The 22,243-nt window shown below is 32.7% G+C and overlaps 1 protein-coding gene across 5 annotated transcripts in view; it reads left to right on the top strand.

Moving 5' to 3' along the window:
- LOC142330943 (facilitated trehalose transporter Tret1-like) overlaps positions 1-21,728 on the top strand; it is a 91,115-nt gene extending 69,387 nt beyond the window's left edge. For 3 of the 5 annotated variants that reach the window (XM_075376415.1, XM_075376410.1, XM_075376420.1), the window contains 2 exons: positions 164-337; positions 5,159-7,142. In XM_075376415.1, the coding sequence (XP_075232530.1) occupies positions 164-337; positions 5,159-5,286 (302 nt within the window). In that variant the 3' untranslated portion in view covers positions 5,287-7,142. Of the gene's footprint in view, positions 1-163; positions 338-5,158; positions 7,143-8,637; positions 8,701-21,704 lie in introns of those variants that run through there. The other 2 variants (XM_075376438.1, XM_075376428.1) reach the window with 2 other exon arrangements.
- The last annotated feature ends 515 nt before the right edge of the window (positions 21,729-22,243 follow it).

The raw sequence follows: 22,243 nt of genomic DNA, 5'->3' as shown, positions 1-22,243 counted from the left end.
TTCTTCATGATGACATCAGGTGTAAATGAATAATTACAAAGTTTGCTACTAATTTTTGATGCCATATTTGGTGAAATTCTCCTTAAATTTTTTGAAAACTTCATATTTTTTCCTTAAGTATATTCTATTTTGTGCTTGTTTTTATCAATGTGATTTATATTAGGTTTTGGTCCTCTTCCTTGGGCTGTAATGGGTGAGATGTTTCCTGCTAATATAAAAGCCATAGCATCAGCTGTAACAGCATCATTTTGTTGGATACTTGGTTTCATCATGACTAAGGGTTTTGGATCAGTGAGTGAAATGCTTGGAACAGACATGGCATTTTGGATATTTGCTGGTACTGAAATCATTATTAATTATTGTTAAATTATTTATATTTTTTGTAGTCTTATAATTATGTAAAATATTACATTATTATTGTTATTATTATTATTATGTTAAATATTGCATAATTATTTTATGTAATGTGAGACTGTATTAATCATACAGATAATTAAAAAAAAAAATTACAAACATTTCAGTCATGGCTATATATTTGGGTATTTATTTTATCAAACTATTCGTATTATTCTTATTATGTTGCACTCAAATTATCTTTAACCATAACCCAAGAAAAATTGCTGCTCTTATATTCAGAATAACTGAGTGAGGGAAAAAAGTTTTCTAATATTTAGATAATAGTTAACAAATGAAAATTTCACCGTTTATCAGGATATTGTTTATTGTAAAAGGGCTTCTGATATCTTTTTGTTACAATTATTTTTCACATCGTGCATTCTAAATTATGTACATTATTATATAAAAATAGCCACAAGTATGACCATTCTAAAGTATTATTAAAACGTTTAAATGTATATAATCAAACAAGTTCTGATCTTCAGGACATGTAACAGAAAAGTATCAACATATCAGTAGCATATCATTGTCAGACATTCAAATTTCAAGAATAGACTGATATTTATAATGAAATTGTGTCCATATGTTTAAATTGATGTTCTCTACAAAATTAATAAATACCACAAAGAAGTTGTACAATTAATATTTAAAAATGGTAACCATGTTAATTATTAAGATTAAATCTCACTCCTGAAATACTACAAAATATAATTCAGCAAGAAATGGGTAGAGTTTTAACCCAACACGTAAGTAAACATAAAATGTATCGGTGGTCTCAGGAAATTGTCAATTTGAGGCAACTTCTACTGTCAAATAGAAGGAAAAAACAAAGACTCAGGCATACTGGTGGTGAGGCTTACGAGGTCTTAAGGTACATAGAATGTAGGAGGACACTCAACAAGGAGATAAGAAAATCAAAAAGGGAACATTGGAGACTGTTGTGTCAAGAACTGGATAATGACCAATGGGGTCAAGCCTACAAGATAGTCACAAAACGCTTTGGAAAGAGGCTACCTATACTATCAAAGGCACAAGTGCCAGTGCTGTTTCCGTTTGCAGAAGAAGTGATGGAAGAGTCGATGACTGTGAAGCAAGAAGGTTCACCTTAGAAGAAGTAACAACAGCAGTAGCACATCTAGGTGATAAGAAAAGCCCGGAACCCAACGGTATCCCAGCAGTATTGCTGAAAGAACTAGTCAAAAAAATGCCTTGGCAGATGGTTCATGTGACCAGTTATGGTATAGAGAATAAAGAGTTCCCAAGGTGTTGGAATGAGGCGAGAGTGGTGTTCCTCCCAAAGCACAATCATGAGAATGACAACATAGAGTACAGACCTTTAAGCCTGATACCACAGGGAAGTTGGTTGAAAAAAATGTTGGCGAATAAGCTAGTAGACGAATTGAACAATGGATTGGGGATAAACCAAAAATAGCTTTTGGAAGAATCAATTAACGATCCAGGCCATTGCCAGAGTTACCGAATGGGCAGGCGAAGTGAGATCTGGGACCTGGCAAACCAGAACAATTCCCCTTCTCATCTCCTTTGATGTGAAGAATGCATTTGGGTCAATCTCTTGGAAGATCATCATGACCGCTATGGTAGAAAAAGGAATAAGTCCATACCTACGCAGACAAATTAAAGAATATTTAACAGACAGATGGTGCTATGTAGACACACAAGAAGAGAAAGTAAGATTCAATATATATGGAGGTCTACAAGGCTCCTTATTAGGACCATTATTCTGGATATTAGCTTATGATGGGGTTCTGGAACTACAGTTGCTTGAGGGGGTGGAGACGATTATCTATATGGATGATCTATCGATCTTGGTGCGTGGAAGAAGTGAAGAAGAAATTCAGGACAGAGGCAATCGCTCATTAGCTATGATTAATAATTGGATGAGTTGCACGAGGACTAAATCTAGCACCCAGAAAACATACATACATTGTCCATACCTTGTCACTATACATTGTCATACCATAAATTGTCAGGACCGGCAAACGAAAAATCCAGCCAATAAATTTAGTAGTAAATGGGGAATCAATTTATGAAACCAACTCCTTAAAATATTTATAGTGTTTTTAGATAAAAGTGGAAAATTTACTGACCACATCATCAATAGCTGTAAGAAAGCAGAAAGAATGGTTAAAGCGCTTAACGCAATACTAACGTCAAAAAGCGCTCCAAAGGCATCTAAGAGAAAGCTAGTAGTATCAATGATAAGCTCCTCTATTTTATACGCAGCATCAGTGTGGGGGAAAGCCTTACGAGTTAAAAGGAACCTATCATGTGTGAATAGTGTACACAGAAGAGCCCTGATAGAAGTAGTTTCTGCCTACCGGACGGTTTCGTATGAAGCATTATGCATTATTGCCTCATTCCTGCCACTCAAGTTGCAAGTGAATGAAAGGGTAGACATAGCACAAGATTTGATCTAGCAATATGCCAGAGCAAGACTGATCACTAAATGGAAGAAACAGGTGGAGATCAAGAGGGGTGGCACAGTGGACCAAGAGGAACATACATGATTTAGAAGCATGGAATGGAAGGAAATTTGGAGATATGAACTATTACGCAGCACATATTGTAATGGAACATGGTCCTTTTCAGAATTACCTACTTAAAATTGGTAAATGAGAGTCATCAACATGTATGTTTTGTGAGGAGGAAGACTGTGGAACACACAGTCTTCAGATGTCGATGTTGGGACACACTGCGGAATAAGGCTGGAATTGCTGAGTGTACACCAGATGATCTGGTGGACTTCATATTAAGCAGTGAAGATCAATGGAGGAGAGTAGACGCATACGCTAAGGAAGTGCTAAAAAGTAAGGATCAAGAGGAGCGGTGCCTGGGCTATTAGCGTAGGGTAGGGAGGACAGCCCCAGAGGTGAGGGTGGTATGCCTAGGTGTGACAGTACCAATGAACCTCTGGGGACAGCAGGGGATAGTAAGCTGAACACTAAAAGAAAAAACCTGGTGCCGTGTTTGGCAGAAGATTCCTCAAAAGAGCTGACCTACCATGCCAGACATACAACCATAAGTGGGAAGGCTCGTTAGAGTAACCAGACACTCCTTCAGGTGGAGTTGTATCTACCAGTTTGGTCCGACCTGGAGGAGAAGAGGAAAAAATATCAGAGAGTTCTGATATTCAATTCAGTAAGGTACTTCCAGAATTATTTGTTGATATCTATGTAATCTATTTAAAGTAGCTGATAAACAAATATTTTATTTATTTAAATAAATAATAATATAACTATTTTAATTTTCATAATTATCTTCAATAGTTCAACAATGACAAATCTTATTGAAAAATAAACTTTTCAAGAACAGAATTCAGTGATAAGATTTCTAGTTTCAGAGGATTTCAAGTCTCTTAACTAAAATTGAATCCTAAATGCTCAAGCAACATGATAAAATACACGTGGGTTGAACATAAGCCAAGTAAGTAAGTGTTATTGGTATGAGACATGACCAATTATTTTTTTTTTTCATTTCCAATTTTGTAGTCTCATACTGATGAATTTATTTGTACATGTGCAATAGAACAGGAGTTGCAATAGAAATAATCAATTAAAATGACTGAAAATTGTAATTTAAGTTTTGTTACAGCTCATTCATTTATTCATAAAAAAATCATAATGTACAGTATGTGAAAAATGGATTTCGAGATATTGTATCAACAATCAAAAAGTAACCAACCAGACTACATGTGTAGGAAACTAAAAAAAATAGTTGATTTAAAAGAAGAAGTTTTTAGAAAAAATAGTGTTTTGTTTCTCTGACCAGGAAACAATTCAAGATTCAATCATCACTACTTAGTAAAGTGATGCCAATTTTTTTTTTGAGATGTTAAAGGACTAATTCTGTGTGACTTTTCTAAGGCCTGCGTATTATCAATATCCAGTACAACAGAAATGTACTTGAAAAATTGAATTAGCTGAATGAAACAAGTTTACCGAGGAATAAAGTGATGCTTCTTCAGAATAATGTTTGTTTACGCACCGTACAATCCAGAACAATCAACATTTGAAACCATTAATAGATTAAGCTAGAAAAATTTCCACCTACATTCATGTCATAGTTTGGACTTTGCCCCATTAGAGGCTTCCTTTTATTTGGATCCCTTTTATTTATCCCTCAGGATAAAATTTTACATCCAAAATGTGCAAAACTGGCTCAGATTTCAAAAACAAAAACAAAGACTTGCATACTAGTCAAAGGTATAACCTTTTTTTTTATAAATGCATTAAAATTATTATACTGGAAAATTAAAAATATTACATCTTTTCAACATAAAATATTGTGACTTCCAAACTCCGTTTTGCTTTTTGTATATACCTTAATCTGAATCCTATTTGGAGTCTTCATTAAATTTGACTTAAAGTTTTCTGTGATGTTGCACTTATCAACTTTAGCCGTAAACATATTTTTTTTAGTCACTGAAAAATTAATGTATAAAAAGTAATATAATATTTATTATTACTAATTTAATCTGAATGATACATCGTTACCAGTATCTTACGTAATCAAACTTCCTATTTTACTCTTAACAGTGTGTCTTTAAAATTATTCATTAAAACATAATCAGACTGAAATTTGTGGTTATTCAAAATAATCTGGTAATGTTCATGTTGCTGTTATATATACTGATGTTGTGGTTTTGCTCTACTATATAAAAGTTGTAATTAGAGGAATTAAAATCAGTAACTAAAATTTTGTTAAATTACTTATGTTATTAACAAAAGTTTTATTTTTACAGGATTTTGTTTAGTTGCTCTAGCCTTTACGGTGATTCTTCTTCCTGATACACGTGGAATGTCCTTGCAAGAAATTCAAGACCTTCTGAATGGTCGTATTGTTAATAGAGACAGAAAATCTGGAGGATAAATTTATGTAATTAATTACATGTTTTTTTTTAATTTTACACTTTTTATTATTGTTTTTGTGTAAAAAAGAAAATAAGATATTTTGAAGTATGGATCTTTATATATGTTTGAGTTCAAAATTTTTGTAAAAGGAATTATACTTGGAAAAGAAAATAATCACATTATACTTTAAAATCGTTCAATACAATTTTTTTATTATATGTCACAATACAGATTTTTAATAAAAGTCTGTATAATGATTTAGCTTTTTAGGTGTTGTTCATGTATACTACAATAATTATATTTTCATTCTGGAAAACTGTAGATTATATCTGGTTACCACTATTAAATTATAATTCATGTTGTAACCAGTATTCAGTTAACGTATACATTTTTATTGAACATGCGCTTAATGAATTACCAATTCTGTCTTTCATTTGGAAAACAGTACAATAAACTAGATGTGATTTTAAATTTCTTTATTTAAACAACTGAACATTTTTAACTATTTTTAATTTGTAGGCAAATTTTAAATGTGTATGTATGTTTATATACTTATACGCATGAGGAAATATTTGTAGCCTGAAAGAATAAATACTCGTATGTCTTTTAGATTAGTCTCTGTAATTACTACTAGGGCTTTAATATTAATGTATATCTTTGCAAACTCTTACACATCATTAGTGGCACATTAAAGCTGTTTAAAACATGAAAAAATATAGTTAACTACTTCTACGAATGTCCATGAAAACTAAATTATGGTTATTTGAGTTGGATACAAATTGTACATGAGTAAAATTTAAATCATAATCTTCAGTAAATAAAAACATAAAAATCAACCAACCATAATTCTTATTTACATTTAAGGATTCATTAAGGTTTTAACACTTATTGATTCTTATTATTCACAGCCTTTCCAAGCTTTCTAGTATTGCATAGTCTTTCCAATGATACACAATTTATTCTATCTTTTTCATAATAAGTATTTACAAGAGATGCTTTTTCTTATTATTTTCTCATTAAATATTTTCTACTTATTTCACTGTATCATAAGTTACAAATTAAATTAAATTTAATGGCAAATCATTACAGTTATAGCATCAGTATGTTTGTGTAGGTACTAGAATTATTTATCAGGTTCAACTCTTTCAGGTTACAAAATTAGTTTTACCATAATAATAGTATTCAATGCAATGAAAGTTATTGAACTGCAGAAATTAGTACGTTCTCCCAAGTGGAATCTGACTGAATAGCTTGTTAGTTTAGTTAGGTATATTGTCGTTTGCCATAAATTTGGAAATAGGTTAGGATATCCTTAAAGAAAGGATGCTTCAGTCCATCTGTTCTCAGATGTTTATTTTATATTTGGAGAGGAAACGGTTTTGGCTGCATATAGATTTGATTGATCAATGTAAAATTATTGTATGTGCTGCTTAAATTTCTAGATAAAGATATTCTGAAATGTGAAATTATGGATGGAATGGATGACTATTACCTGGAGGGATCCTTTAAGCACTTCTTTGGGTAGGATGGTAATTGATAGTGAATACTTTGTCAGAATAAATGAATATGCAAGAGTTACAATGTTGCTGGCATTTGAGTTGTAATGTGTGGGCAACTCATCCTATGGACATAATCAGTGATTTTGTTTTCTATCTATGTATATCTTCCTGTAATTATTGTGTGTATATATATATATATATATATATATATATATATTAATTGCATGAATAGATTTTCTCTATCAATACTGAGTTATTAATTTAGAATAAAATGTTAAAATGTTTTTTTACTGGCAGTTATACTAATCTACTAACTTAAGTTAAATTTAAGAAGTTTATTATTTTTATTTCTTAATTATAGTTTTGCAATAATTTATGTTTTGTTTCTTCTTGCTATTACCTTCATTGTTTGATGAGATCCTTTTCCTTTCATTTCAAGTCCTTTCTTTTTACATTCTTATAATCCTTCCATTAACAATATTGTTAAATTTTCTTCCAACATGTGGCAAAACATTTCTTCTCCTATAAATTGTTTCAAAACTTAATTTTCAGAAATGTAAGAAGGTTGTATATAAAGATAGTTTTTTAAATAACAACAGCTTTGTCATAAAGTAACAGTTCATTTTAACTGTATATCTTTATTTTTACAATAAAAATATGACATAAAATATTTTTTCAATATAACCTCTTTTAATATTTAAAATCAAAAATTGAGGTTTTGAAACTGACTGAACTTTTGTTTCCTTGTTGAAAAACTTTACCACCTGTTTCTTAAATCAGATAATCTTGACAGTTTTTTGGATGTTATCTTCAGTCTACAAATGTTTCTACTCAAAAATTACTCTAATTTCATAAAAAGATAAAAGTGAAATAGTGGCAGGTCAAGGATGTAAAAAGGCTGTTTGAGTACCTTCCATTGAAATTTTTGCAATTGTTCTGTCACATGTTGTGCAATATCAGGACGTATAATGTGTAGTACAGCATAATATTTTAAAGATTTTGGATTGATTTTCAACTTCTCTGCCCTGAAGGTTTCTTCTGCAGGCAGGTAGTGAATCAGAAGATTGCCTTGCAATCCCACCCAACTTCTCGTTTCCATGACTTTCAATTTGAACCTTTTCTGTTTGGTTGGAGAATATAAGTTGTTATTCAAAACATCTGTTAGTAGCTAATGAATTTATTACTTACATATCTTATGTGTGTTGTATATATATATATATATATATATATATATATATATATATATATAAAGTTTCCGCTACGTAATGACCTGCTTAGAGTGGCAATAATTACTTCCCAATGTACGTTGCATCATGTTTATACTACTAAGAGATGACTAATCATGATGTGCCAATATTTCAGAAAACAATAGTACAGCAGTGACGTGTGGGCTGATCATCCAAGCTAACCATTAATGATGGCTGCTGTACTGTATATATATATATATATATATATATATATATGAAATTTAAACCTCCAAAACACAGAAAATAGATAAGTTAAACTTACCAAATTTACACCAAGAATTGATTTTTGCAGGATCCCACATCTTCAGTTGATAGTCAATTCTATAATTATATAAAATCAATTGTTTTATAAAAATTTAGAAATTGTTACTGTTTTAACAACAGTATTACTTTTACAAATTGAAGTTGTTATGGACGAACATGCAACTCCTATGCCCAGTAATGGAATGATATACTATTTCAAGATATAAAAAATGAAATATTATATTAATATTTAAAATAATATATAATATAACATAATATTATAATAAATAATACAATACATATACATGATCATATATTTTTTATAATAATATTATGTTATGATAAATAAAATAAAATTATATTATTACTTCTTTTTTTGAGGTTTTCAGTGGCATCGACTACTTTGGTCATTAGTCCCTTCCCACACCAAAAGGAAAAAATAAGTTAAAATCATGACATTTCACGTGAAACTAAGTGCTGTAACTAAAATCTGCATTTCCACAAACAAAATAAAGAAAACATTTTCAAAATAACTTGATTCTTAACAAACTAATCGATGTTAATTACTTTACCTCCTAGGCTTTCCTGTCGGCGATCCTTTTTTGAGTTTTTTCTCCATCCTCCTTACAGCTTCTACTTCAGATGACAATATATCTGAAGCATCAGACTTGGCATCATCCTCCCTTTCAGATACCAATGATGTTCAATGGGTGGCATCTGGTGATAACAATTTAGACGGAGCGGTCAGCATGGATGTTACTGACTCCAAACTCAACTCTATCTCTAGTGACATACTTGGCTCGGTTGAAGCACTTGTACTTTCCTTTAATGCCCTCTCGGCTTTTGGAGGGTCCGTGGGTGTCTGTTCGATAACTTCTACATCTGGTGCTATCTCCATTGATACTTGCACCTCCATCAGGCTATCCTCATGCTTTTTCTGTGCCTTTGCCAAACCCTTCCTCACTCAATGGCTGGATGAAGGAGTGATGAAGTTGGCTTTTTCTGATGTTACTTTGTTTTTATGCACATCAGTTGGTGGTTCCATTATTGCAGGTTTTGTTATTTCTTTCGTTGGAGGGCGTTCCATTTCAACGTCCATTTGTGAATGAGTTTCTGGAGGTGTAATTATTTCCTTCCACTGCCTAGATTCAATCTTTGTTTCGATGATTGTTTCTAGCATGGTTGCAAGACTTGCTGCAAACGTGGAAAGGAGCTGCTCCACATTAACCTTCGATGACGGAGAGACAGCAGCTGCTTCAGCATATGTCATTGTAGGTCGAGGAGTTCTCCTATTTACGATATTCTTCGCTTCAGGATAGCTTATTTACTGCAATATCTTGAATACCTGAATTGCCATCTCCAATTTATACACAGGGCACTTTCTTGATTGACTGTTATGATGCCCTGTGCAGTTAATGCAAACAGGAGGATCTTTGCATGGATCGCCTTCATGAGTTTCTACTCTACACACACACAGATTTCTTGAATTACACATCTGACTGCAGTGTGTCTGAAACGATGACATTTGAAACATCGCATAGGCTGCAGGATAAATGCATGCACATCCAAATGATGAATTCCTGCTCTAACCTTCTCCGGCAGAGTTGGCCAGTTAAAAGTGAGGACATGAGATGTAGAGGGCAGGACCTCGCCGTTCCTTCTCGTGTACAAACTGTGACACTCTGTTACTTCTTGTGGTGTCAATTGTTCAACTATTTCTTACTCCGTGCGGTTCAGAAGATCCTGACAGACCACAACACCCCTTGAGGTGTTGAGTGTGCCGTGCAGATCGACACGTACAGCAAAATTTCCAATATTCTTAACCCTAGGATCTTCTGTGACTGTACATCATTTGTAGTCTACACGTGAAGTCCATTATAGGTTTTCCTTATGTCTTTAACCGAGCCTCCAGCACATTTAGTTATTTATCGAGCAATGAGAAAAGGACTCACCCACGAGAAATTTCCATTTTCTTAAGTGATTAACAAATACTTTGGTTTTGGTATATTAGTCTTATAAAAAGCTCTTTGCAAGCTCTTGGCCTCAATATCTACACCTCTTAAATCTGCGCTCTTTCTCTGCTTCGCCACAAGTGAAACGGCTGGTTCTAAACGAGGTTGTTTACGTGAACCCTCTGCCATGTTTTTTGATTGTTCAAGTTGCATGTCATTTGATCCCTTCTGTAGTAAGGCTAGCCGCCAGGGTACACCCCCCATTCCAGGGCTACCAACCCTGGAAGTCCGTTCTGATATTCCGGTGGAACCTGCATATGTCTTGGCAGAGAGCGGACGCACAGTCTCTGCACTGACTCCAGGCCCCTACACACTGAGGTTTTCAGGGCTCCCATGCACCGACATACATGGGCACCTTAACTACAAGCTTGCCATCACAGAGGGCATGTGGACAGCGGAAGGCCTCCGTTACACCTGCAATCACTTCGACCGTGGCCGCCAAATCGCCAGCTCTAAAGGTGGTATCAATCAATTTCCTTAATCAATAAAATTTTTATATCTGCAGGTGACCGCAAAATCCAGTCCTCAAATACGGCCTATAGATGTAATTAGGCCGAAAAAATTGCACCTCCGAGAAAACACTCGGAGCCCCGTTACCCAGCTACATGTATCGTCCGTAAGTACAGCTGTTGCCGCCCTGGACGTGGAGCGTAGATGTTGTGTGTTCCAGACGTGGGGATTATCTACATCAGGGCATCATTATTATTATTGGGGCGCTACAGGCCCCGTCTTCTTCTAGACATGTATAATGCATAATGCATATCTGAAGGCTGGGTCTTTTAGCGTCAGATGGAAGACCGCGTATCTTGTGCTGATTCGCAAGGGTAAAGAAAACCCAGAGTCGCCGTCCTCCTACCACCCACTGTGTATGCTTGACACAGCTGGGAAGATATTGGAGAAGCTGTTAAAGAAAAGACTGGTTGCAGTGATGAATCAGGTAGGTGGCCTGTCACCCAACCAGTACGGTTTCCGGCAGGGTCGGTCGACCTTAGATGCAATTCAAGAGGTTCTTGTGGCAGTGCAGCGAGTAGAGGACCACAATCATTTTTCGCGACGTGTGGTCCTCATTCCATTGGACGTTAAAAATGCTTTCAACTTCGCACGGTGGAGCAATATCATTCGGGCTCTGAAGCATTCATTCTATGTGCCTCAATACCTCCTCAGAATGGTGGACGCACACCTGAGGAACCGCGATCTCATTTACGAGACCACGGCAGGCTGGCGTAGGACTGCGATCACGTCAGTGGCGGTGCAGGTGTCGATTCTCGGCCTCGACCTTTGGAACACCATCTATGATGGCTTGCTGAGGCTGGAGATGCCTGAAGAATCTGTCTTGGTTGGGTACGCTGACGACGTTGCACTACTTGTTGCAGACCGTGACATGGAACACGCCCAACTGAGCCTCAGTCGAGCCATGCACAGAGTCGGTGCTTGGCTGGATGACCATGGGTTGTCTGTAGTCCTCATCCCAACCCCGTAGGAGAAGACATCCGCCTAGTGACATTCCCGGCCACACCATCCCACCCCGTTCTTGGTCCTGTTGGGCTTTAATGGGAATCGTCTGTCGCCCTCTGACTTATAGTAATAAGCCTGGCCTCATTGAGATGCCACCGATGTAAATGCCTCTGTAGATATTTGTATCAGTGATTTATTAACTCAGCTTTTGCCTTTGCTGTAGACCTCGTCCGGGCATCTTGAATGCCCTACATCGTATCCCTCTGAACTAGTTAACAGAGTTCGCAAATGCACGAACCCCGCGCCTAGTTCTACTTAATTTGAGTCAATTTCGTGAATGTCTCGTAATTCGAGGCAAATTTAAACACAGCATACCACCAAAGATGTTGATCTTTGGTGTTAGAGTAGCTGGGCAAGATTGGAAGAAGTCTAATACGAAGGCTACAGAGAACTTGAGTTAACACATTGATAGAAATATCTGCTGAGGAATTTGCATTGGTAGTACATCCTGACAGAGGCCAAGCTGATGACTGATATGTAATCAGATTTAGAAGGTCTAAAAGATGACCTTCAGTAAGCCCAACAAGGCTAGGATTAGCTGGGGTGACCAGAATCATCACAAGGTGGATATCTTCTCCTAGGGGTGGCAGGATGGTCTATCAGAATTAGAAATGGGTTAAGTATGCATTATTTATGAGAAAAAACAAACTGTTTTCTCAGGTGATTATTATAAACAAATATAGTCTGTTATGAATAAATATATTACAATATCAAATTTAATTTAAATAAAATTTAGGAAAATTTCTTCTTGAATATTAATTAAAAGATGATCACTTTTCTATTGTTAATGAAATAACAATTAAATAATAAAACTATATAATGTCCAAGTCCAATAATCTTTTCTGAAATAATTAAATCAAGTTTTTACTTGCCATCTACATACAGTGTCAACTTTGGTAAGAAAAAATGTAAGGTAAACAATATTAGTTTGTATGTATTAGTAAAACAGCAATACTAAATAAAGGAATTACCAGTTAAGTTATAAGTAGCAGAAAATTTTGAATTTGATAAATTAATTTAAATTATGGTAATTACAAAATTAATAATAAAATTTTTAAAAGTACAGCTGTTATTTCAAATAAACAAATTCTAAGTTTAAGCGTGCACAGTTATAAAATGAAAATATCTTTTACCCTTTTTTTAATGTTTATCCATTTATGATTTTTTTTTAAAAGTTGGTGGAAAATGTTGATGTTATGCTAATATGTCAGCTAGTGAAAACCAACTGAACATTGGCAAATGCTGACTGCACAGAATTTTTTATTTATCCATTGTGTCTGTGTTTGAAGCTGAACCAGTAATAATTTAGTAGTAATAATACTATCAGTCATCAGAGCAATTCAGTTACAATTCTGAGTCACTATACATTCGCTAATTTAATCTTACTGTTTACTTTTTACATTAAGTTTTTTGTGAAATACTGTGAAAGCAATATAATTAAGTATGAAGGCTTGCTTGGTTTGTATGTAGATCACGCTACAAAGTGCTGTAGCCATGATATAGATTTGAATGTTATGTCTGTGTTTAGCACCCTGACTGACTTCTGTCAAGTGACTGCAATTTAAATAAATTATTATTCTTTAGAAAAAACTTTATGCCCAAAATGTGTAAAATGTAAATAAATAGTAAATTAAAAAAAAAATTATAGAAAATATTTAATTTAATTTTTAATAAATTTAATTCAAATTTCCAAATTGGAATATGGCTGAATGGTTTGTTGTTTTAGTTTGGTACATTGTCATTTGACATAATTTTTTAGATGGGCTAGAGTATTCCCAAAGAAATAATGGCAAAGCCCTTCTGTTCTCAGGAGGCAATTAATATCTGGAGAAAAAAATAGTTTTGGCAGCAGATACTGAGTATTAAACAAAACGTTTTTTTCCATTTAAATTTATTTAACAACAAAAATTATCATATGAAATAATAAAACATTAATAAAAGAAACTAGAGCCACTGTTCAAAATGGCAGCCTTCATTCAAAACACATGCATTCAGGAGTTTTTTCATTGATTGCCATACTCTGATGAGTCAGATTGCCAGATGTCTGATGAGTCCTCTCAGTCCCATTTAGTATTCTTGGGCAAAATTCTTCTGGTATCCTCAGAAGTGCCACATACTAGTGTATTTAGATGGTGCCATAAAAAAAAGTCAAGGGAATCAGGAGATCTTGCAGGCCATGAACTGGGCCTCCTCGACTAATCCATCAATTTGGATATGCTTCATTTAAGTTATGTTGAATTTGTAATCTGTAATGAGCCGGATCTCTATCCAGAATGAACCACATTTTGTTGCATTTGTTTGGTGGAAATCTTTGATTAAAAGTCTTAGATCAGCTGTTAAATGTAAATATCTTTCACCACTGAGCATTTCAGATAAAAAACAGACAAATAAGTTGTCATCCAGAATACCAGCCTATATGTATACAGAAAACTGATGTTAGGAATGGTTCTCTGAAATGGCATGAGGGTTTTCAGTTGACCACATGTACATGTTGTGGGTTTTAAGAATGGCCAATCTTGTAAATTTAGCTTTATCAGTAAAGAAAATATCATCAAAAAATTCAGATTAGTAATTTTCTGATAAGCCATTGTCATAGCCCAATATAGTAAGTATAATAATCTTGAGGTATAATAGCTTGTACTTACTGATAGTGAAAGATATGGAGTTACTGCTCATGTAAAAAAAATTTTTGTTAAAATTATAGAATAACTCAAAGTTATTCTATATATATAAAGTTATTCTATATATTCAAAGTACAGGACCCAATTCTTGTTATTGCATTAACAAGAATTGGGTCCTGTACTGATCAAGCTGTTGCTCTGAAGAAATTACAATACGCTAATAGTTTTTATAAATTGAAGGGTCTTTAATCTTTGTTTATTAGTTTAATGAACTCAAGGGGTCCAGTGAGCAGAGCGTCCTGCTCAGATGGTCAGGACTCGCTTCGTTTGCCCTGATCATCCCCATTCCTTTAAATTAGTTTTCAACATAAACTCTTTTAACATCTGAGTATTTTTGAGATAAAGGATTGAGGTTGATGTTCCCACACTGAAAAACTCTGTCACCTGCACCTTGAATCAGTTAAGTGAAAAGTCATCATCAGTCTACATGTGTTTCTACTCAGTTTGGATCTTTCCTTTTTGTTACAGATTTTATTATTAATGATTAATTATTTAACATTCTCAATGCTTAGTTTTTGGAAATTATTCTCTTAAGTTATATATTTTAGAACTTTTTTAAATTCTTTATTTTTATCTGAAGGTGTCCAGTCCTTTAAACATTTCAATGCATGGAATTGATATTGATTTCCTTTGTTAGAAGATTGTTTTTGTTTCAATCCATTCTTTCCCTGCATCCTCAAACCTTTTATGCTTGGTGATGTTTTGTGAATTTTAGTTGACTACCACTGGGTTTGTGCTAAGAATGTGGCAACATTTGGAGTTACTATGTTATTGGTGTTTGAGTAGTTAATGAGGGGTGGGGGGAGGCTACTCTGCCTACGAACCTAATCAGGTCAGGGACTATGTTTCCTCTCTGGTAGCTGCATAAAATATCTATCTGGGATTCAGTTTTTAAGCACATAGTGCTTAATATTTTTTAGTATTAATAGATAATAACTTAATAAAATATTCACTTAAAAACACTATAATCCAATGGTGCTTAATTTAAATTTCTATGTACACAGAAACAAATGCATAATTAGTTTTTAGTAATTACGTTCTCTTTCATCCTTCCAGCGTGGTTTTGGACAGATTTGGCAATCAAAGAGCTGTTGCTTTCTGCCATCTTCTGATCACTGCTGAAAAAACAACTAAACCACTTATTCCTTCCACCAACTATACTAGGAAAGGGAATGAATAAGGAATGTTTCATACACACGCATAGTAAAAAAAACAAACTACCTTCCACCAGCACGCCAGTGTAGGCAGTGCAGGAATGACAGTGGTCTCTCTCTCTCCCTCACAGCCTTGCATGCAGCTTCCTATGTGTGCATATGCACAACAGCCAAATACCATGCTGCTGGAACTGTAAGTGCACAGTTCCATACAAAGATTTTTGTATCTTTTTCATAAACCGGGGGATGGCTATTGACATTAAGCTTAAGGATTATATATTGTATGAGTATAAAGAAAGATTTAAGAAAAAAGGACTCATATTAAATTTTATTGATAATAACAAGTAGAAATAGGTGGTTCTGCAGTTCTACAGTGCCTATATGCCAGCATCACTGCATACAAATTACATGAATATATTTTCACTATGAATTCCATTAAATTATTAATCCACTAGGGAATTGTTTTATACTGGCAATTACACTAATCTATTAACTTCAGTTAAGTTTAAGTTTATTATTTTTATTTCTTACAATGATTTACAATATTTTATATTAGATGTTGAAGAATAGGTAATTAATGTAGTTTATAAAATTATAATGATTATGTGAATCTTGGTAAGTAATTGTTTTAATTATAAATTTCTAATAAAACTAATTTCTTTAATTGTGATTTATTTATTAAAAAAATAATCTTTTATTCCCTGCATAATGTAATCAGTAGCTGATGCATCCTGAGGTCGATCCCTGACCTTCATTGTCTTTATTCTGTTTTATTTCTTATGACCTCAGTGTTTCTTTGTTTCTTATGTTTTATTACCTTAATGTTGATGAGTTCTATTTGTTTTAAACTATAATTTTATTTTCCTTTAAAATCTCTTCTTCCTTTTACATTTTTACAATCCAGCCTATAACACTGTTTTTTTCTTCTTCTTTCAGCATATGGCAAAACTTTTCTTCTCCTATAAATTATTGCAAAACTTAAACTTACAGAAATATAAGAAGGTTGTATATGATAAAAATTGCTTGTCATAAAGTGATAGTTCATTTTATATCAAAATCCTTGTTATTATGATAAAGATAAATAAAATTATCTTTTCAACGTATCCTCTTTTAACATTGAGTATTTTTTAAATAAAGGATTGAAGTTGTTTTTCCCACACTGAAAAACTCTGTCAGCTGTTTCTTGAATCAATTAAGTGACAGTTTATTGGATGTTATTATTGGTCTACTTCTGTTTCTACTCAAAAATTCATGTAATTAAGTAGATAAAAGTGTAATAGTGGCAGATCCAGGGTGTACCAGGTGTGTAAATATGAAACCATAATTTTTGTGTAGAAAATACATGTTTATTGTATGAAAATGATAAAAAATATTTTATTTGAATTATTATTTATTGCTAGCTATACATTTTTCCCATTTCTCTGAAAATTTATGAATGCCACACCAAAAAAACTGCTGCTCTTTTGAGGCAAACCAGTCATCAAGCCATTTTCGTATATTTTCATAAGAAGTGAAGCGCTGCTCAGCAAGTCCATGTCCCATTGATGTAAATAAATAGTAGTCAGATGGAGCCAAGTCTGATGCTGGTGAATAAGCCACATGTGAAAGTATTTTCAAACTGTATATAAGTACTTTCAAACACCTCAATTTTTCCTTGACAGGTTTTGCTGTGTGTGATGGTGCATTATCATAAAGTAAAATCACTTGTGTTGCCTTTTTTGATATTCTGGTAATTTTTCATGCATGCTTGATTCAAATCAAGCATTTTTGTTGTTAGCATTCGCCAGGTTTTAGCAGCTCATAATAAATCACACCCTTCTGATCCCACCACACACAGAGCATTGTCTTCTTTCCATGGCGATTTGGCCTTGAAATTGATGTCAATAGTTCGCCTGGAGTAACCCAAAGATCTTTTATGCTTAGGATTCTCAAAATATATCCATTTTTCACCACCTGTCAATTCGATGGAAAAATAACTTTCTTTTGTATCTGAAGAGCAGCATTTCACAAGTGGTTTTTCAGTTTTCTTGCTGTCTTACATTAGGTTCATGTGGAACGCATTCTCCCATCTTCTGGATGTTTCCCATGGCTTTCAAACATATGGAGACACCTTCTCGTGTTACATTTAATTGATCCGGGAGTTGTTGTTGCGTTTGAGCATCATCCTCATCCAATAACACTTGCAAGTTGCTGTCTTCAAACTTTTTTGGTGGTCTTCCACGTTCATTCTCACGTCAAAATCACCACTTTTGAATTTTTTTAAACCACACAAAGCACTGTGATTTACCAACAGCATGCTCATCATAAGCTTCAACAAGCATTTGATGTGATTCTGCAGCAGTGTTCTTTAAATGGTAACAGAAAATCAATGCTGTCCACAAATCGTAATTTGTAGGTACAAAACTCAACATGATCATTGCTAATTAAAACTATACTGTTGTATGAAAATTGTATTGTTGTGAGTTGGAAATCTTTGTTAGCTGTAAAAGAAAGAAAATGGTGTCAGTGATGCGGTTTGATGGTAACTACATTGACAGGTATGGCCATCTATGGGCAAATTCTGGTTTCATATTTACACAGATGGTATGAAAGCTGTTTCAGTATCTCCCATTGAAAGTTTTGCATTTGTTCTGCCATGCTTTGTGCAATATCAGGACATACAATGTATAGCCCACTGTAACTGTAACTTTTTAAAGGTTTTGCATTAATTTTTAACCTTTCTAGATTAATGGTTTCTCCTGAAAGGTAGGTAGGTAGGTTGGTGAATCAGAAGGTTTTTTTTTATGTACACATGCTCTTATTACAGTGTAAGTGCATAGTAAGAAAGGAATTTTTGATATTCTGAGTTTAAAGGATTAAAATGAACTAAATATTAAATTTACTATTTTTAAAAAACATTTGTTGTCAGTTTTTTAAAAAGGTCTCTATTTGAACCTTTTATGTTTGGCTGGAAATTATGAGACAACTCATTTAAATGACCAATTAGTTGTTAGTTAATGTATATAATGTGTTTCATTTTATTCACCCCAGGTGATTTTCTCATAAACTATGCACAATACAAAAAAAATTATCTAAACAAAAACTGATTATATTCGAGAGGGATAGCTTATGGAGACCTTGGATTTGACCTTGAACATGACCTTGATCTTATATCAAGGTTAACACTATTTTTTTCAAATGGAATTTTGACCCCACGAATGAAAAGTGCAGAAAATTTTACACTGGAATATGTAGTCACACATATGATCTAGGACCTTTTTTGAAGGTCATACGGATAACCATCAGAGATAGTGTTATATGTTAGTATAAAGTCATTTTTATGTTCTTTCCCAGAAGAAGAGTATTGCAATCCTAAATCGAGTGAATATCTATAATGTATATTATCTATCTAGTGAATATTCAATCATTGTTAAAGATTTTTTACACCTTTCAAGGTTGAATTTCAAAAATTAAGTAAGTGGATTTTAGAATTCACATGAAGATTACACATATAAAAAATCAAATTGATATATCCAAAATTAAAAAAAATATATATTTAATTTCATTTTTACTTCATTTTAATCCTTTAAACTCAAAATTTCAAAATTTCTTTGTTGGTGTGCTCTTACACTGTAAGAAGAACATGTGTGCAAATTTTCATCTATTTATCTTCAATAGTTTTTGCTGGGCTTTAATGAATCTGTCAGTCAGTCAGTCAGTCAGGACAAGCTGCTTTATAGGTACAGAAGATTCATAAAATTCTAAATATTTTTCATATATAAATTATTACAAACTGAGCTGTCTGAAGTAAAAAAAAAAATATATTTACCTTAAAATAAAATGAAATAATAAAACATTTAATTAAGAAAGTAATTTTTTTAAATTTTAAATAAAGAATGATCTTTGATTTCAAAGAATGTGTGCAGTGTATTTTCAAATTGAAAAATATCCATTTTTATTTGTATTTTTCTGTAAACAAAATTTCCATGATGGCTACAAGCAAACAAAATTTGTTGTTAATTTTAATAAAATAGCATAAAATATATATAAAATAGAGTACAATAGATGATCTGAACAAGACACTGAATAATCAACAGAAATTAGTTAGAAAATTAAGATAACTGGATAAACAAGTTAAAATAAAATTAATTTTTTTTTTAGCGATAAATTCACCATGAGGCTTGTAAACAGGAATACGATATGACATACTTATAGCACATAAATGCTAAACTTAAACAAGATCATTGAGAGCTTTCAGTACCTTCTGAATGAAAGATACAGACATTACCATTATGTTACGTAGGTTAAGTAAACAAAAAAAAAACTTGTTTCCCTACTATCAAGAAGTGTTCTCTTGTTACCTACAGTAATAATGTTAAAACTGTTTTATATGTAATTCATTTTAGTAATTTATTACCTACAGTGACCTTAAAGTGCATTTCAACCATTTTGAGTTTGAAATGTGGTTTGCTGGCTACTCTTGAAATTAATTGCTTCTGGCTTCCATTCTTAGCAAGTATTTGGAAATACATCATTCCTTATCTCATTATCACCACCAAAAGAAGATTGAATTAGCATTAAAATTGCAATTAATTAAATAAGAAAATTTAATGAGTCAGACAAAGTTCTAATTCATTTTACAATGTTGCAAAATTTCAGGTAACACATCATTTAAAAAATCTACCTTAATTAGAAATAGATTAGTTTTTTAATATTTTTGACAAAGATCTATTATTAAAATTTATTACTCAGAAGTTGGTTTTTATGTACCGTTACATAAAGTTATGATACCCTGGAGCCAGTCCAAAAATTATAACTGAATTTACAGTTAGTCAAGGTCAGTTGCATTAATTTCAACAACAGTTTTAAAAGCCATTTATTTATGATTCTTCTGAAACAATTAAGTTGTTTTAAGTAGTGTTTGTTTTGCTTACCTTTTTAGCATTTAGTAAGGATTTTCTCTTTTCTTTTAATGCAAAAAAATTTACAGAAAAATTAATACCAATTATAAATATGTTCTCTACAGTAGGAGCTTGTAGAAAGGTATAAGAAGATAATTGTTCATTCAGTTTTTAAGACCTCTGTATACTGTATTGAAAAATAATTTTTAAATCTTTCTTTAAAATACATCTATATATTTTTACACACATATATTTTTTTTAATCACTTCATTAATATTAGTAAATACTGCATTTTACATTTTTTTCCAAAAACATGACAAACAATTAATTATTTCACTCAATGATGTGTAAAGATAACTCACAAGAACCTTACTTGATTATCAAGAATTTTATGGTTTCACAATGAAGAAAATTATTGGAGAACTATGGAGGTATTTTACAAAAAACTTATATGTAGATTTTGGCCACCTAATTAAAATATCAATATATAATTGGATGCTTCATTGAAAAACTTGTGATAAAGTGAAAAGTATGATATCTGAGGATCAAAATGCAAATGTTGAGAGATTGTTACCTCAGAGAATTAATCAGTTGCCAGTTATCTTGATGGCAGCATATCCTGGGGTGGGGGATGATCTCAAAAACAGGTAGGATTGAGAATAAAGTATATCTATATAAGAAAAAGCTTGCGCAGAAGTATCACCTAGAGATTTGCAATGCAGATTACAATTTAGTAGTTGAACCTTTGGTAATTTTTTGGAAAACTAGAACTCTATTTTGATGAAAGATTAATATTTTCTATAAGTCTATTTCTATAAAAGATAATTGAATATAAATTGGATATTCATTGCAGTCATGATAATCCTAGAGTAATAATTGAAAGTAATTAACATACTATAAATTCTAATGTTTGGAGCTCTATAAGGGATGATTTAATAAGCCCATTTTTTATTCAGTTGAATCAGGTAGGAGAGAAATTTAGGTAATTGTTTGAAGAAGAAGTGTGACCAGTTCTAGATCAATTAATTGGTTGAAGTATTGATCTAAATTCAATTTTTGTGTTAGATGGTGTGTCTACCTCTTACTACTCAATGTACAAAGGAATAACTGAAGAAAAATATGATGACAATTGGGCAGGGACACATTGTGCAGCACAATAGGCACTATGATCTCCAGATTTAAGTCCCCTTCAATTTTTTGTTTCAGAGCTACCTTAAAAATATCACCAGCTAAACAACCAGTAAACTATAAAACTATTCAATCATGAATAGTGATCAATGTTTGAGTTATAGAGTCAGACATTTTGATATCAGTACAGCTAATATACAAAAGATATTAGAGCTATGTTTGCAAAATGGAGGAATTCATTAAGTATGATCAATATTAATTTGCATTTCATGAATAAATTTAGTAATAAATTAGTCTGAATTTATTTTTTATATTTTCAACTTAAAAAAAATCCTAGTTATTCTTTCCATACACTAAATAATTGTAATAGGACACAATTTTTAAAGCTTTTATAAGTCTTAGAGAAATCTCACAGGTTTTCTTGTTAATAGATGTTTTCTTTAGTATACTGTATTAAAGTTTTTCTCTATTTACTGATCACTTAAGTACCACATCAGGCTGTTGTATGAAACAATGTTATTGCACATAACTTATAATAAAAAGAAATCTGATGTTGACAATACATGACTTCCTTGAATGCCTATTAAATTACATTTACACAGTTTTTTTTTAAACTG

The sequence above is a fragment of the Lycorma delicatula genome, chromosome 1, assembly GCF_047948215.1.
Source record: "Lycorma delicatula isolate Av1 chromosome 1, ASM4794821v1, whole genome shotgun sequence".
Lineage (NCBI taxonomy): Eukaryota > Metazoa > Arthropoda > Insecta > Hemiptera > Fulgoridae > Lycorma > Lycorma delicatula.
This window is presented reverse-complemented; position numbering and strand designations above follow the sequence as displayed.